The 16,670-nt window shown below is 37.4% G+C and overlaps 2 protein-coding genes across 5 annotated transcripts; one reads left to right on the top strand and one right to left on the bottom strand.

The window, feature by feature from the left end:
• Positions 1-85: 85 nt before the first annotated feature.
• LOC111329909 (potassium voltage-gated channel subfamily A member 7) lies at positions 86-16,199 on the top strand. 4 transcript variants are annotated; one of them, XM_022934674.2, is made up of 4 exons: positions 86-126; positions 4,627-8,128; positions 12,596-12,781; positions 15,504-16,199. In XM_022934674.2, the coding sequence occupies exons 2-4, from the start codon at positions 6,952-6,954 to the stop codon at positions 15,587-15,589; spliced, it is 1,449 nt and encodes a 482-aa protein (XP_022790409.2). In that variant the 5' UTR covers positions 86-126; positions 4,627-6,951; the 3' UTR covers positions 15,590-16,199. The 4 variants fall into 4 exon arrangements, 3 of the variants coding, with proteins under 3 accessions (XP_022790409.2, XP_022790408.2, XP_022790407.2); XM_022934673.2 differs by having other exon boundaries at positions 12,596-12,872; XR_002694756.2 differs by having other exon boundaries at positions 89-126; positions 12,596-14,205.
• Positions 517-2,506, bottom strand: LOC111329908 (uncharacterized). The gene has a single exon (XM_022934671.2). The coding sequence runs from the start codon at positions 2,199-2,201 to the stop codon at positions 711-713; it is 1,491 nt and encodes a 496-aa protein (XP_022790406.2). The 5' UTR covers positions 2,202-2,506; the 3' UTR covers positions 517-710.
• Positions 16,200-16,670: the final 471 nt, after the last annotated feature.

Below are 16,670 nucleotides of genomic sequence, written 5' to 3'. Positions count from 1 at the left end.
ATGCTTCACAAAGAGGCACAAACCATTCGTTCCCAGTCCGGTCCTCGGTTTCTGCGTAACAGCCTGACGGAAATTCCCTCATCGTCAGCTTCTTTTATAAGATGGGTAATGTTTCCGAGGAGAGAGGTAATAAGCAAAACTTTTACAAACTTAAAACCAGATTACTAGCTTATGTTAATTTATGTACATGGCCTACAGACTGAATTTATCAAAGGTTTTAAACGTAAAGACTGATCCAAGCAAATCTATTCATTGACGTGGAGCTTGTTTCATTGCGAATCACAGCCGGCTTGTGTTTCATTGTGAATTACAGCCAATTGGCTTATTGCAGGCGTTTCCGGCACTGAAAATAACGTTGGTAGTAGTGTAATTGCCGATTTCAGCCTTTATTAATGTTGCTCTTTGCGCTAGTGAAAGAAATACGATGTATAACAGCAATTTAGTCGCAAGTTAATCAGAATACGTTTGCAATCACTGTGTATATGTATTTTTTCAAACATTCAAACAGCCAGTGTGATATAGGAATGCGAGCAGTATCTTAATTTTTATTTTAACATTCAATGAATTCATTTCTTTTACCTTCTTAGTTATTTAGATATTGATTTAAGCATGTAAAGTTTCTCTATTTGACGCGGTTTCCCTATTTGTTTGTTTGGTTTTTTATTATGTTTGTTGTCACATATCTATCGATGTCTACAAATTCTTCGCAATCAACGCACTTTTTCATCACTCATAACAGACCACACTACATTCGCCATATAGGGAGTCATGACAGAGTAAGATGTTTCCGCTGACTTATGTAAAGTCGTTGGTAAAACCCGCTCGTTTGGTCCTGTCTCTTCTGCAGCTTTTGTAAACTTGGTGAAGGGACTTCCTCTGTGTTTGAACCTTATTCTTACAGGTAATTCAGTGGTGTTGGGGCGGTTTTGGACTGCTCGCTTTTGGAGACTTATCGGAACAGCTCTGTTGTTCTTTGACCCATTCTTACTTTCCCAAACTCTAGGAAAAGCACATGATATATTTCGGTATTTATCGACGCGCCTCTGAAAATTGTCTTCTCTACTGATTGGCTCTATATCAAAATGCGCACTATTATGCATAAACGTAGCTGAATTATTGTAATTTACTCGACTTGTTGAGTTGTAAAACCTTTGATTAAGTAATTCTTTGGAATCTAGTTTCAAGTCATCGTCCAACTTTTCTGCCGTTATAAAAAGGCTTGGAGACCCACTTAAGGGCGACAGAGATTTGCTTGTAGAACAGGCTTTTTCATCAAGATCCGGAGTAGTACGTGGTGGTATGGGCTCTAGATATGCTTCATCTATCGGCCCACTCTCGTTCCCAGGCCCACTCGTCAAATGAAAGAAAGACGAAGATTCCAATTCTCTGCTTATTTCTCTAATCTGCTCTTTTTGGAGTTTTGAAGGTAGACGGGGAGTGGAACTTTCCTGTGCTCGAGTTTTTGTTTCGGTCTCACTGAATTCCGAAGCTATTGAACTAATTGACGACTGACGACTGTTAGAATTGTCTCGCGCATCCAAAGAGTATCGTTGGGTAGAATCATCCTTTTTTATTTCTAGATTGGAACGTTCACTGTTTTCAGTTTCACTGCTGACCTCCGAATCTGTCTCAGAATCGCTGCTGCACGTGCCTCTCCACCAACCGTTGCCTGGCAACACATTGCTTGCGGCTTCGGCCTCTGAAGATGAGGGAAGTCCTTCCAATTTTGATTGGCGTCGCGGCTTCCTTTCGTTTGTCGTGTTACAGGGAGGTTTTGAAGGAATGTTAGGCGGTCTGATTAATCTATTTGACGAAAACGCGTTTATTGACGGAGCGGACGATATACCATTACGCAAGCGTGTTGATTTGAACCGCATATTTGAGGGCCTGTGAACCGAAGCGCTTTGACTTTTGCGAGTAAACGGGTTCAAGAAACTTTCTTGAAGTGTTTTTTGTTCGTCCTTCATAGGGAAGCCTTCTCCCGCTCTGAGATTAACCCTTTCTCTTTGATTACGTAGTCCAAACTGGTATATTTTTGCGTGGTCGTCGAGGAATCCGTTCAGATGTTTTGACAAACAATCATTCATGTCTCTTTTGAGGAGTCCATCTAGGTTACAAAAAAGTCGATCCATAGAAATTCGATATCCGCTTTTCTCGGCATCGATGTGAGCACGTTGCAGAGGAAAACTTTGCCATTCCATACTCTGTAAAGAAATACAGCGTTGATGAATGGTTTACAGAAGGGCCATTAGCAGCGAAACGCTTCACCATGAATGTTTTTATATTGTTACACCTGTTGGTAGATACCTGCCAATGCTGTGTGGCACATTTGTAAATCTAATTTGGCTTGAATAAGGTATTGTTTACTTGAAACATAAAAATTTTTATCTTGCTTCTTGAATGACAGATATTGGCTTTTTGTCGGGCGCACAGAACTAAAACGCTTCCCGAAAAAAATCGCTGTCAAAGATATATCGCGCATTTCCTTTGTTATCCTTAACTGCAGTGTTAGTGCGTGCAGCATGAAAACCGAGGCTATATTTGTTGGTTACCAAGGTAACTTGATATATCAGCTCTCTTCACATTATATTCATCGTCAGTCTTTTTAATCCATGTTGCATTATATGACCTCAGCTAAACTTTGCTGCACTTTAACGGTAAATGGTGTTAACCTTCCAAAAGTAACTTTTTAAAAATGTTTGTCGTATTCTACCTTTTCCTTGTTTTATCAAAAATTTTCATTAAAATTGATCCTTGCAAGATGTTATCCCTTTAATTCATGATTATGACGCGGTTATAATCGATATCACCATTCGTTTATCTTTCTGTAACGTATGAAGAATATTTAGATTTATATCGCGAAATAATTTATTTCTTAATAGCTAATTTACTTTTCAAGTTAAGGCATAAACGAGGGAATTCATTTTGAAAAATATTCGTTTTAAATTTTAAGTGTTGGATTGTGGGATATCTCGTTTGATAAGGCGATTTTTCGATGCACGAAATACTTATACAATATTTACACAATACTGGGTAATCAGTAAATTAGATTTCTTCATATGTTCAAAAAATGTGCGATTACTGAGACAAGTTATTCTAGCTTTTAAACTTTTCAGGTAGAGAAATATTTCTTGGCCGAAGATTTTTTGCTGAAAGTAATGATAAAATCGAAAAGATGAAAATTGTTTCGTAAGATAAGCGTATTAAGATTTACCAGAAATAAATGGAGATTCTTTCAGATAAACTTTGGAAGCGTCCTAGGACCTAGGAACATTGAAGGATTTCAAAATTGTGCGAAATTAAATTAAAGTCGAAGAGAACTTTAAAATGGTCCGACCCCTCTCCAGCTGTGTGATTACAATGGTTTGAATTGCAGGTTATTCCACGGCCAGCTGGGTTCTATCAAATTTTCACTAAAGAATTAAAATCAATGATGTCACCTGTTCAATTAAAAACATTCAAGATTCTTTCGAGCCTTTCTGTGGCTGGCTACTGGAAATAATTTTACAATCGATAATTTTGCGAATTAGTAATTTAACCGGCTTCTCTCTCTCTCTCTCTCTCTTTGTTTTTTTGTTTTTGTTTTGTTTTTCTTTGCCACTCTTTGTAGGGGAAATTTAGCCGAGAAAAGTTAATTTGTTTACTTGTGCATTCTTGATGTCTTAAGTTTTGTGATTGGATAAACTTTTTGATCTACCTAGTGATAGCAATAAAATACTAAATTATCTTCAGTCCCTACCACAAACCTTGTTGAGGGCGAAATAAGTTAGAACAATACATTGAAAATATTATATTCACACATGAAAAAGTAGAATTTCGCTTGTTCGCCTGAAGCTGCACTTTAAGAAAATACAAAAAGTTTAACTTTGAGGACACGGTGATCTAGGTCTTTCAGATAATTTTCGCCTGAGATATAAACTAATGATATATTTGGAAACTGTTGTTTATTGTTTGTATTGTTAATTTTATCGTTTGAATTTTTGATGAATTCGTCCAGAATATCAACTTCTCTAAAATCCTTCCGTCCAATTTCATTTCAAATTACTAATGACTTTATTAGAGGTTCTTCGCCTTCAGAACTGGCGCTATAGAAATTGTTCCTACGCGTTCCCCTGGAAAGTGGGAAGCAGGAAAGCGCTAATTATTTTCTACAAAGTTTTTTTTCCGAAGCATTTCATTAAAAAAACGGCAGGACATCGTCACAATGGCTTGGGCTCCGTGAACTTAACTCTAAACTTGTTTGGAGGCGAAATCATCCAGTTGACTTTGCTCGAACTGTTTTTGTTTAAGGGTTTGAAAATCTACCTCTATTTTAACAGGAATTCTTCTCCACTAACTATGTTTTTCGCAAAATTCCTTCACTTTTTGTTGAAGCTCAGTTTCACAAATTGTTTTTGATTGTTTTGTTTTTGGTGATCGACCCCCTGTAAATATTAGCGCAAATCAATCAGAGTATGAATATCTGAAAAGATTATTTTTAAGCCAAGAAAAACTTAATCAGAAATATTTACCTTGCCCGACGTAAAATATTCTGACTTTTGTTCGATTTTTACAAGGATGAACGAACTTAATGCGAAGATTAAGGATTTTATTTATGTATGTTTAATCGATTTTTTATGCTTTTAGGCGTTTCCCTTCCAATATGCATCAACCAAGTTTTCCTTGTGGCGACCTGCAGTTCGAAGCAAATTGTTCTTGGAAACGCTTTCTAGAGGAAAATATTCAAGCAATTTTATTCCGCGCTTATAACTTAAAAACAGTTGTAAAAAGAAGCACTGAAGCGATCACTTGAGCAATGATTACCGCAAGCAACCCTTAAAAACCTTGAAATGTATCTGAAATAGGGCGCGAATGAATCTTTTTGAAATTGAAAGACTTCCACGTAGAGGATCTCCTCTTTTGGCGTTGAAAAAACTGGTCAGAACTGTGGTCAATTATGAACAAAGGGGGAACAAGATTAAAACTCCAGGATATCACACTTGCAGGCTAGTAAGGACAAAGTAAAAACAAGAGGTTGGAAACCTAAGCACAAAACAGCTGGTATCCTCGACGGAAAAGCCTCGCGCCTCTTAAGAAAGAAACCTTCGTGAAATGTCTAAATTTATTGTTATTGAACATGGTACTGGCAATTATTGTTGATCTGCATTTCGGTTCTTTTCGTCCTTTGTCTCTATTTATTTGCGCATATATTCTTTCAACATTTTGAAAGTCAAATTTCTCCCTCTTTCATCATCGCCATGGGCGAACCAAAATTGGGGTGGAATAATGCTTTTTGTGTCAGTGTAGAAATGTCGTAACAACTCAGTTTTGGAGTTTTTGTCTTTTTGAAAAATCCTAGCTTTTACTTTTTGATACCTCGCTTTGGGTGGTAGCAAAAATTTTAGTTTCTTTGGGAGGCATTTCTGTGATTTATAACTTTACGTTAGATACCGGCAAGAATTTCCCCAATCAGCCGAGCCAGTGCATATTTAAGCAGTTTTTTTCAAAACATTCAAGCCATTAAAAATTTAAAAGAACAGGAATTTGAAGCGTTATATTTGGTTTAAATATTTCTTCTTAACAAAGGTTTCCGCTTTTGTTTTTCGAAACTTGATATTATTGTACGGCGAAAACAACTGAATAATTTTTTTCAAATAATTTTGACCCGGATTTGAAAAAAATTTAATTTGAAATCTTAAGCGCTTTCCTTTAACACTATTACTGATTTTAATTTTACTAAATATTTCGAGTAAAAAAAAAAACGAAAGGCTCTGCCAACAAACATTATTGTTTCAATAGTTCTTCTGTTTATAAATCTTTCTAAGTACCTCTCGTACAGTTATTATATACGGTGATTTAAACTTCCCGATTTTGATAAAATAAAAACATGTTATGCCAACTGAAGCTAAATTTTTTAGAAGATTATTTGTCGAGCGTTCGCGGTTTGCCTCTAGTAAAATTTTTACATGCTTTTCCTGTCAGTTGGGGAAGAAATAAGAGCGGTTTTCTTTAACAGATAACAGTGCCAACTGTTGTTTAAAACCCGAAGCCACGCAAACGCTATGTTTTCGATTTAATTTGCGAGTAGTAATTCTACGAGTTAAAAGTTTGAATTTTGATATCTTTGCCGGCTATGAACAGGTGAAACCGACGTTCCTTATCTCTACGATGATTAGTTGTGAAAACATTTCACAAATACGAATGAAATTACTTCAGGAAGCCTCACACGATTGCAAAAGTAGACGCATACTTTCTTCCAGCTACATTCGACAGAGAGGCGAGTGGAAATTGGCCGAGTTTCAAACATAAATTGAATGCGAAAAGTTTACAAATATGCAAATAGAAAATTTGCATTGTCCCAGTAGGACGACTGCTATGTCGTTGTTTGAACCCATTCCTTCCTCTGCAAACAAATGTTGCTTTCAACGATTAGAACTTTCATAATTCTCAATCTAGGCAGTTCACTTTGCATTACTGCTCTTTTAACCATTCGCTATCCAAATTATTTTTTTTCACGCAACAATTTAATTTTTAGCTCATAGTTTCAGCGAGGGGAACCAAAAGTAAGGTCGTTTGTGAGGTGAAGAAGCAGTTCCTTCGCTGGATGTGCGTTCATAGTTAATTACAATTCTAGACATCTTCATAAAATAATAATGTAACAATTTTCAATGGTCTGCGAACACGGGGTCATAAATATATTGATATAAACATGTGTTAAGGCTTGCATTTGTTAAATCAGTGAAGCCAAGTAAGGACAGAAGCCATCGGCTCAACGCAAAAGGCAAAATCTACATGATTTGATGCGAGGATCATTGGACTTCCGCGCCCAGTGAAAAGAATTGTTGGTATCCACCGGTGTTGATTACGCATGTGTACAAAGTTTGCGGTAACGGTGGCCGAAGTAACGCGACATTCAAGATTAATCTGTAGGCCTACTGACGAACGGTTACTCTCGTTGTTGTGACATTTTTAATGTTGACGACTGCCGCCACTTCTGCCTCTACCAGTTCGGACCCGAATGGAGCACCAGGCAGTAGCTACCAAGGGTATAAAAAGTTGATGGAAAAATTCGATGGCCTAAAGAATTACATTCCTTCTAATATGGACGATCCCATCGTTTTAAACGTTGGAGGGAAACGTTTCGAGACTTACGAAGAAACGCTTGCAAGATTCCCCGACACTTTACTCGGCTCCAAGAGTCGGAGGTCGAAATTTTACAACAGCAGACGGCAGGAATACTTTTTCGATAGACATCGTTCGGCATTTGACGCAATTCTTTATTATTATCAATCCGGTGGAACTCTCATAAGGCCAGAGCATGTTCCCCCGCATGTATTCATCAACGAAGTTGTCTTTTATGACCTCCCTGAGGAAGCTGTTCAAGTTATTCAACTTGAGGCAGGTATAGCGGACGAGCCTGAAGAGCAACCGATGCCGAGTAATTACTACATGGGAATTATTTGGAACGCGTTGGAATACCCAAACTCGTCGAAAGTGGCCAAATTTTTAGCCATTTTTTCCGTGTTGGTAATCACTTTGTCGTTAATAATTTTCTGCGTCGAGACTTTACCAACTTTTAAAATGGCAAACCAAAGTCGACCGTCAAATGCTACAGATGACTGGAAACCACCTCCAAACCCTTATGATAAAGTGTGGTTTCAACTTAACACATTTGTCATCGTATGGTTCACTGGAGAGTACGTTATTCGCTTTATTTGCTCCCCGCAAAAATTGAAATTTTTACTGGGTGCTTTGAATCTTATTGATTTATTATCCATTTTGCCTTACTATGTTCAACTCGGACTTAAAGAAGATGACTCTTCCATCTCCGTGCTGCGCGTGGTGCGTGTGGTACGCGTGTTTCGAGTGTTTAAGCTCTCACGTCACTCGCGCGGGCTTCAAATATTGGGAAACACGCTGAAAGCGAGTTTGAATGAACTGATTATGTTAATGTTCTTCTTAGCAATTGGCGTTATGATATTTGCAAGTTGCGTCTACTACGCGGAAGGAGGGCCCGACAGTGAGGGTTTTCAAAGCATTCCACACGCTTTCTGGTGGGCAGTCGTCACTATGACTACTGTGGGTTACGGAGATGTTTCCCCCGTCAGTTTACCAGGAAAGATCGTGGGAGCACTGTGCGCCATTTCAGGTAAGCTGACTTAATGTAATGAGTGACCAGCATTCAAAGGATTTAACATTCATTCTTACTCTTAAACGGCTTACCTGTCAGTCATGGAAAGTCAAAGCCCTTCAAATTTCATTTATCTTATTACTTGATAGAGCGTTTTTTAGAACTTGCAGCTCGTGTGCTCGCGAATGCTGATGATCCCCGAATGAAATTAATAGTATTATCATCTGTGTTTCGGCTTTAAGTTAGTTCATATGGCACTGCCTTAGAATTCAGGTCGCGGTATCTCGGAAGTTGAGTTTATCTGATGGATCCATTCGAGAACAATAGAAAAATCAATTGTTGAACATGACTGAATAATGAAACATAGTGGGACGTTATCACTTAGATTGAAAACGACAACGTCGAAGTTATTGATCTATAAGCGGGGCTCTCTTATCTCAATCGACTTTCTGTTGAATACCTAAGGTGAAAAATTTGCGGTTAAAAAAGGGTGATACCTTGTACCGAGATAAGATAAACGCGCCGCTTCCACGAAATAAGAAATGATGAGAAACAACATGATTTAAGATTCTCTCGCGTGATTCTCGCGTGTATTTGGCCCGCGCGTCCTGTTCACGCGCTGATTCGCGACAAAAACACTTGATTACCTTCTGCCATTATTCCCAAGTTGAGGGAATGAGTAATTTATTATGTGGGATCCAAATACAATAACTTTGTTTTGAAATGTTGGCGAGGAATTATTTTTGCTTAAAAGGAAAAGCCATTAAATTTTGTAAAGCAAACAAATGCACTTTGCTGTTTTTTGGTCTTTCATTAAAATCAGCGATTTTTACCGCCAAACTAGCTCGCTTGAATTCAAATTTTGTTGAATTTTGCCATGGATGATTGAACACTGAAATTTCTTGTTAAATATTAATTGGCTTTGGAACGCTGAAGTTGATAACATCAAGGAGGTGTTGCTTTCACATCGTTCATTCTTTAGCGGTAAAAGTCAAATTTTCAATTTAAACCAAACGTTAGTCTTCCCGAAATCACGATAATTCAAAGATAGCAGCACAAATGGGTTAAATTTGAAATCTAGTGCTCCTAACGGAGTAAAATAAATTAGATTAGAGTTGCGAGCTGACGCTGCAGTAAGCTTGTCAGCTTTGAAATATTTATAAGTACCAGCAGCTCAAAAAGAGAATGCGATAAAAAGCTTGCATTGTAAATTATAAAGGCCTGGACTTGACAGCGTTTCCACTCTATGCACGTAAGAAAAATTTTGGGCCTAATTGAAATCGATTTCGTTCGAAAACTTTTTTGGAGTAAAATCGTCGTCGGACTGAAGTCGCTTTAGTTATTGTAGACTAAAATACATGGATGTTATCATAATGGCTCATCCTTCTATTAGGTGATGTGTATGAATAAAGCGTTTGATTGTATGTGGCAGTTATATTTTGAATTCATTTACAAAAATTAAGGGTGCGCTGTATATTTTACGCCGGGATTCAGACTTTCTCAAAACTCAAGAACCTCTCCAAATTAACAATTGTCATGAGAAGTAATAGAGTTAAAAACCAAACGACAACAAGTTTGACCTGCTGCTGAGGTTTTTAAAAATTCAAAACCTGCCACGCGCACTCGAGGTGAGAGCAGTGAAAAGGAAAAATTGATTCGACGTAATTTTATTCAGGAGGTGTACAGCTATAATACAGAACGTATATTAAAGCGACAAACATTCGGTGGTTACCGCGCAAATATCCAAATTTTATTTCATGTTGTCGTCGAGCTGGAAAAGGTTGAATCTCAGCAGGGTATTGGCCTAAAGAAAACAGATTTCTTTAAAACACACCCGGTATGTGCTATTGATAGAAAAGGAAGAACTCAAAACAGCGCGTGGTATTGCTAATAAAAACTTGAAAAGAGATTCGTTTTCAGGGAAACGTTTACTGCATTCATTTTTCAGAGCAAAACTCATTTAGACAGGCAAATGAATTTATGAATCTACTTCGTTAAAATACAGGGTAAAGCGGCTAAATTTCGTCAACCTCCCACGCAAATAGAAGATTTAATTTTAACAGAAAACAAATCTATCAAAAAATCTACTGTCAGTGCTTAGTAGAAAAGTTAGTTGAGTTTGTTTTATTAATCAACTGATGTATCGCAAGGAATGAAAGCACCTGTTAGTTCGTTGCACTCTGTTTTCAATTCTCGAAAAATCGAAAAATCTTTGATAGATCGAAAACAACGCTTGCCGCTCTTCAAGCCCTTTAAAAACAAAGACTAAAACTGTAATGTGCTGAAATAAGCAGGAAAAATAAATACATCCAACTTACTAAAATTTCTTGAAGATGCGTTTGATCTAAAGTCAGTTTATCTTGAATTCGCGTAAAAAATGTGTATTACTTCTATATAAAAAGTAATCTGTTATGTCTCTTTTTAAAAGGAAAATTGGAACACCATTCATACCGTTGAAATTCTGAGATGCTTACGCGATACCACGTTATATTTCAGCAGTAAATCAGGATTAAGTTCGATAGTTTCTTCGCTAAGGCGTGGACAAATACTCTGTATTTTGAAACTGGATAATTTTGTAGTTTCTTTCATAGTTTACTAAAACTTTTGCCGGTCGTCTTTCGCATACTTGTTCTTTGGCAATATCTCCGCCATTTTGAAATGATGTAATCTTGTCGCTAAGATGTCTATGGCCACTATACGTTACATATTTGGAAAGAAGTTGCTTTTACAATTACCGTTTAGCTTTATAGGGAATTGTCTCGATGAGGGAGTACCTTTATTTATTTTCCGCAAGGAAAGAAATTCATCGAAAATTTAGTGGAATACAAAATTTGATTGAGTTAATGATCATAAAAACAAGCTAAACCCTTAAAATATTATTTGTTTTGCCAGACGTAGTTCGTTCAGTCTTTTAGTGCCTTAGATGTCCTATTTTAAAGAAATGGTCTTCGTCCATTTTAGTCCGTGCTCGTTTGCACTGCATGCGAAAATTTGCTGTGAGAGAAATCCTCTCGTTTCCTCGTCTAACTAATTAATATTCACAGTTTCAAAACTCAGAATGTCTTGGAAGAGCCATCGTCTGCCTCTCGTGGTATATTTAACAATTATTCCACGAGCGCGCGTTGGATATGAGATGATAGATAGCCAACGAGGCGCGTAGCGCCTAGTTAGCTATAACCATCTCATATCCACTGAGCGCGAGTGGAATAATTGTTTTATTAAAAACGTTAAATTAAATTATTAAATTTTCTTAAATTTTTAGCTCTCTTTTAATTTTAAGCTGACACGTACACTTACCATATTTGTAGATTATGGTATATTGGCTGATATACCAGAATGGCTAAGCCAATAAAAAGTCTTGAATTGCATTATCCAATGATCTAGTTTTTAATAAGATCAGTTATAGACAGGCATCCAAGTGGTAATTTTATTGCCTCGTGAGTTAACTTAACGCGAGAAAAGAAAGATATATAACAAATATAGCAGTTACGAGGGCAGCCGTGAAATTTGATTTTTTTTATTTTAAAGCTGAAGACTGAAGTAATCGAGGATTAGTGAAACAACAATATTTTGTCGGCAAAGGCTTTGTTTATTCACAAAATGCGCGAACGTCAATGGCCACCCATGTACTTTGTAGTTGGAGGTCACCCGCTTTCACTGATATTTTCTGCTCAGTAACTTATCACTAAAAGACCTATCTGGAAGCGAATTAAAATATGATTCAACCTTTTACAACTGAGAATCGGAAGTAATCGAGGAATGTATTGGTTTTTCCTCGCTGCGCGCCATATGATTGGTGAAGGAAACTTACTCCGCTTCTAAAACCAATCAGATTCGAGCTTTTAGCCGAGTTTTCTTGTTCTTACTCTAGTTATCATTAGTTTCTCCTGGTGTTGGCCTTTGCATTTACTGGTTGCCGTAATTATTTTTTTGGTTTCATTTTTTACTCTAATGGAATAACTCTGCAGCTACGAATACATTTAAGAAGAGATAGCTAAAAGTTCACCAAAGCTGTAGAACTATGCGGAGTAAGGTATTCGCCTGTGGAAGCCCAGGGTTTTTTTTTTTTTTTTGCACTACATATGACGTTCGGCTTGTAATGTGTTTTGTTCGATAGAACAATTTTCAATCGAGTGTCGAAAGTAATCCAGGACTGCTTTGGTTTTGGTTTACTTCGCGCTGTGATTGGTCCAGAAAACTCGTGCCAATCTCTCAACCAATCAGATGTAAAACTAAAATCAATCACCACTTGGTCGGCAGCGTTTTCCCGCGCTTTAAGCAGATTGCTTCGTTTTACTTTGAGTTCTCGTTGGCCCTTAAAGGCATTTTTCTTCTTCTGATTGGCCATTTTGATTACTTTAGTACGAAATAGCAGTCTCTTGATGGATGATTTACATACAACGTTTGTTGTGTCAGATATTTTCCTCGTAAATAGTTTCAGCCAATGAAATCAGAATTTTAAATAATAATTATCTTGTTTCTCAGGGGTGCTAACCATTGCATTGCCTGTACCCGTAATCGTGTCCAATTTCGAGAACTTTTACAACAAAGAGATGAACCGAAGAAAAGAAGAGGAACTGAAGAAAGCAGAAGAAGCTCGAGAAAAGGGAAAGGCTAACAAATCCGGTGAGAACAGCAGAAAGCAATCTGTGGAACTCGAAAACATGGATGGTAAGATTCTCAAGTCTCCAAGAGATGTTGTGGTTTGTAGCGTTAACAACAAAGACGAGAATTCGACCGATAAGACTCATCCAACACGGAGGTCAGTTGAGACTGTGTGACGATCTGTGTCACTTGATGCATGTCACGTAATGCATTATACCTGATGTGATATGTGTCGTGCTGAATTGCACATTTGAGAACATTGGAAGGCCTTTATTCAATGATATATTTATTCGTATTAACTGCAAGATAAACTGTCAAAAAATTTCTATCTCAGAGGCAAGAGTGGATTTCAACGTTTATTCCTTGAACTGAAGAGTGGAAATGTTTCTCTTAGGCAACTGCTGATGTCGAACGATCGTCTGTACTCACAGCAAACCGGAAACGAAATATGGAAATAGCTATTACGTCATAACTTCGTTGCTCTTAGTTCAAAATAATGCATGAATATAGACCGGAGGTAGATTACACGGCATAAGCGGTGAACAAAATCTAAGGAACTTTGGTCATCCGCTTAATCAAGCTTGATTACATAGTATGAAAGTACAAGGAGTGACTCCAGTGTCCGCAATATACCAGTTCAATCACAAGAAAGAAAATTTGGACTTAGCACTATGAGCACTCGCCTACTGTAGAAAATTCTGTTAAAAAACACACCTAGTAAACTGCTATACCAACTGGGAAATAGCCTCTCGCCTTATTTTCACCAACTTTCCGATGCAATTATATATTCTAAGTTTTTGAGGACTCTTCGAACGACTAGGATTGGGCTCTGTGAAGTACTTTCGACACACCTTTAGTATTCTTCACCCTCCTGGTTCCCTCCGAGTAAATATGGCAAACTGTGGTATTAGCGAAGAAAAAACTTTCTAGGTCTCGGAGGTGATGGATGTAAAACCACCTTTTGAAACTGTAAGGTCGGTACAAGCCGTTGCGGTATGTGTACATGATGGAGTCATTAGCACTTTGCTGAGAACACCATCTCGAAAAACAGGGTAACAACATTTTGTTCAGCTTCTCCTTGAAGGCATCTTGAAGTACTAATGCCAAAAATCTTGTATTACAAACGCCAAGTTTTGTCTTTCATTTCTACACCGGGATCTAATAGGAAAACAAGCCCTAGACGCTCACGATGAAGTTAATTAAAGTGAAAAATGTGGCCTGTCAGGATTCTTGGTGAAATTGTGTACCTGCCCATCAATAAGCGTCAATATAATGCTTTGAAAACAAATAAATTAAATTAGCTGAAACGGTGAAAATGCCCACAACAGAACGGCACATCGAGGGGAAGCTGAGTTTGAAGCTGAGTTTGAAGCTGAGGAACTAGACGTCAGTTAGACTTACGAGTTCTAAGGCGATAAAGGACGAGGATGGTATAAATTAGGGAAACATAACGAAATCGAATCTTCACGTCTCAAGAACATGAATAAGAGGTGATGAGACAACTCGTAGCCAATAGTCCTTCTCGGATCAATTGCCGTTGATAAAACCGGTTAAAACCAGGTCTCAAGAGACCTGTTTGACCAGTTTTATAAATAAACGATTGGACTTTTTTACCTCTGTAGAGTGAGAGGGAACTTAATACGTGGTCATTAACAGTCTCCTATGCAGCATGCAATAATCTGAGATATTTATAAAATCGGTGTTTTTATTAGCACACAACTATTGGTATTTTACCTTTGAACCATTAAATGATCAATTTATAGATTTATTTAGCTACATATTTCCTTTCGTCGTGGGTAAATTTCGACGGAATCCCTTAGAAATTTGCTTCAGTGGGCGATATTGCTTCAAATAACACAATATTGCTTCAAATAACACAATCTTATAAAAGTGTAAAGCCCATAATTGTATACTTGTGCTGCTCAATCATGATGAGCTATGGCACTTGGTAGAGTAATTGAATATAAAATTTTAAGAATGTTTCATGTTAAGCATGAAGTACGCAAAGTCAGATTTTCTTTTTCGATATATTTTTCAACACTATATGATAACTTGAATTTTTTTGGTAAAGTTTCAGTTGATAGTTACATTTTCAAACGATTGATTGATAGGTGTCCGTGAATTAGCTTGACTTGTCATCCAGATATTGGCGAAAAGAGCAAAAATATTGTAATTTTTAGTATGAATAATTCTGAGGTTATTATAAGAGATGCAGATTACAAGGAAATCTCTACGGCTTATTTGTGAGAATAACAAAGATAGGTCCTTCTTAAAAGCTGAGTCGAGCGATAATGGGTGAACTAAACTTCTGCGACAAAAAGTCAAACTTAACTAAATTTACGGGGAAAAACTTAGTCAATATCCTAAGTTTTTGATCTTAGAGGGAAGTACTTGAAACACAGTATAAAACTATTCCTATGTGAAAGTGAGAAAGCTCGCGTAATGTGAGAAAATGAAAACCTTTATCTACTGTTGCAATACAAGTCGCTCTCTTGTTCAGACTGTCGTTTGTTACACACGTCAGTCTTTGGTTTATAATTCGATTAGTTACTCTCCTTGCTAGTTATAGAAAAAAAAATCAATGAGCTTCTATGGATGCATGATAAAAAGTGGTATCTTCTTGAAAGGAATAAGAAAGATTATGTAGTCTTTCTCACATTCGCATCGGTCAGAAAATTGACCATAATATGTAAGCTTTTTTTATAAGAAAGCTAAGTTAAGAATGTAGAGGAATGATTTAAAGTGGCAGCTAATTAAATTTCACAACTTACATGTTGTTTTGTTACAGCTGAGATGGCAGGTTCGCCTCTTAGTGGTCAGCGGTGTGCAGTGTGCAAGCCTTACCTAGTACCTAGGGTCTTCTCTACCGTGTAAATGTCATTTGGCGGGAACGTGTAAAGAGCCTGGGAACGAGGTTGTCTCGAGCCTTGGTATCGGTCATTTTGATTATTTCTTATCGCTTTTGTAATATAAGATGCTTTACTTAAGGGGGCGCTCTCGTTTCCTTCAGGAAGCACGATACTTGAACCTAACGAAAAACACCAAACAAAGATGTTTTAGCAGGCTTCATTCCCCATGACTAGTTTTGGATTGCGATCAGTTGTACCGGATTTCGCTTTCTTTTTGTGTATTAAGGACAACTGAAATAACGAAAGTGCTCCTTTATTCCGTCGATTATTTTTAGCAAATGTATTTTTTCGAGACGTGTTTATGTCACCTTATTTAGAATATTTATTCTTATTTCAGTTAAACATGCAATTTTTTGTTACTCTGAAATACTTGACCAATTCTCGTCTCTCATTGGTTAACACCGTTGCGCACTCTGCTTATGTCACTGTAAAGCAAGAAATGATTTTAAAACATTTTTTAAGTACAAATTTTATATTACAATTTAAGTCGTGGGTTGGCAAAACACCTTGGCTTTATAGGTGTGAGTAACTTATTTCGACAGGATTTTCTTCAATAAAATATTTCAAAAACTTCACCTTACCGTCTCTTGCCGTTGTTTGTACTTTATAATGGTCAAACGTCAAGCATGCGCGAGGGTACAAGTCTGGCCGACCGTGCGCCAATTTCCCGCGCAAAATTTCAAAGGAAAAGACGAGAAACAACCGCTGTGTCGCAAAATAAGCGAAAGTAAATTGAAACGTTCATGGAAATCTGTAAAAGGGAACAAAAGTAGGGAAGAGGAAACGAAAGTCTTTTTGCACACTAAGCTTTTTCCACTACAGGTAGTACCTAAAAAGTGGTCATATCAAAAAATGCTGTGGACTCGCGAGGCGCAGCCGAATAAGTCGGCAACAAGTTTTCACCACTGTAACGTCCCTAAGTATAATAATACGTGAGGTACTTTCTCTGGTATAGATTCAACTCAGACCTCTCATTAGATAGATTATCAATGAGGGTCCGGAATCTATTAATTCCTCTTTGCTCCACCCGTGGGAGACGCGGTGAC

The sequence above is a fragment of the Stylophora pistillata genome, chromosome 10, assembly GCF_964205215.1.
Source record: "Stylophora pistillata chromosome 10, jaStyPist1.2, whole genome shotgun sequence".
Lineage (NCBI taxonomy): Eukaryota > Metazoa > Cnidaria > Anthozoa > Scleractinia > Pocilloporidae > Stylophora > Stylophora pistillata.
This window is presented reverse-complemented; position numbering and strand designations above follow the sequence as displayed.

Bases quoted from the DNA above. Each gene is read 5' to 3' on its own strand.
- LOC111329908 (XM_022934671.2), bottom strand. From the start codon at position 2,201: ATGGAATGGCAAAGTTTTCCTCTGCAACGTGCTCACATCGATGCCGAG.
- LOC111329909 (XM_022934672.2), top strand. From the start codon at position 6,952: ATGTTGACGACTGCCGCCACTTCTGCCTCTACCAGTTCGGACCCGAAT. The intron at 8,129-12,595 runs GTAAGCTGACTT...CTTGTTTCTCAG, and splicing joins AGCACTGTGCGCCATTTCAG to GGGTGCTAACCATTGCATTG.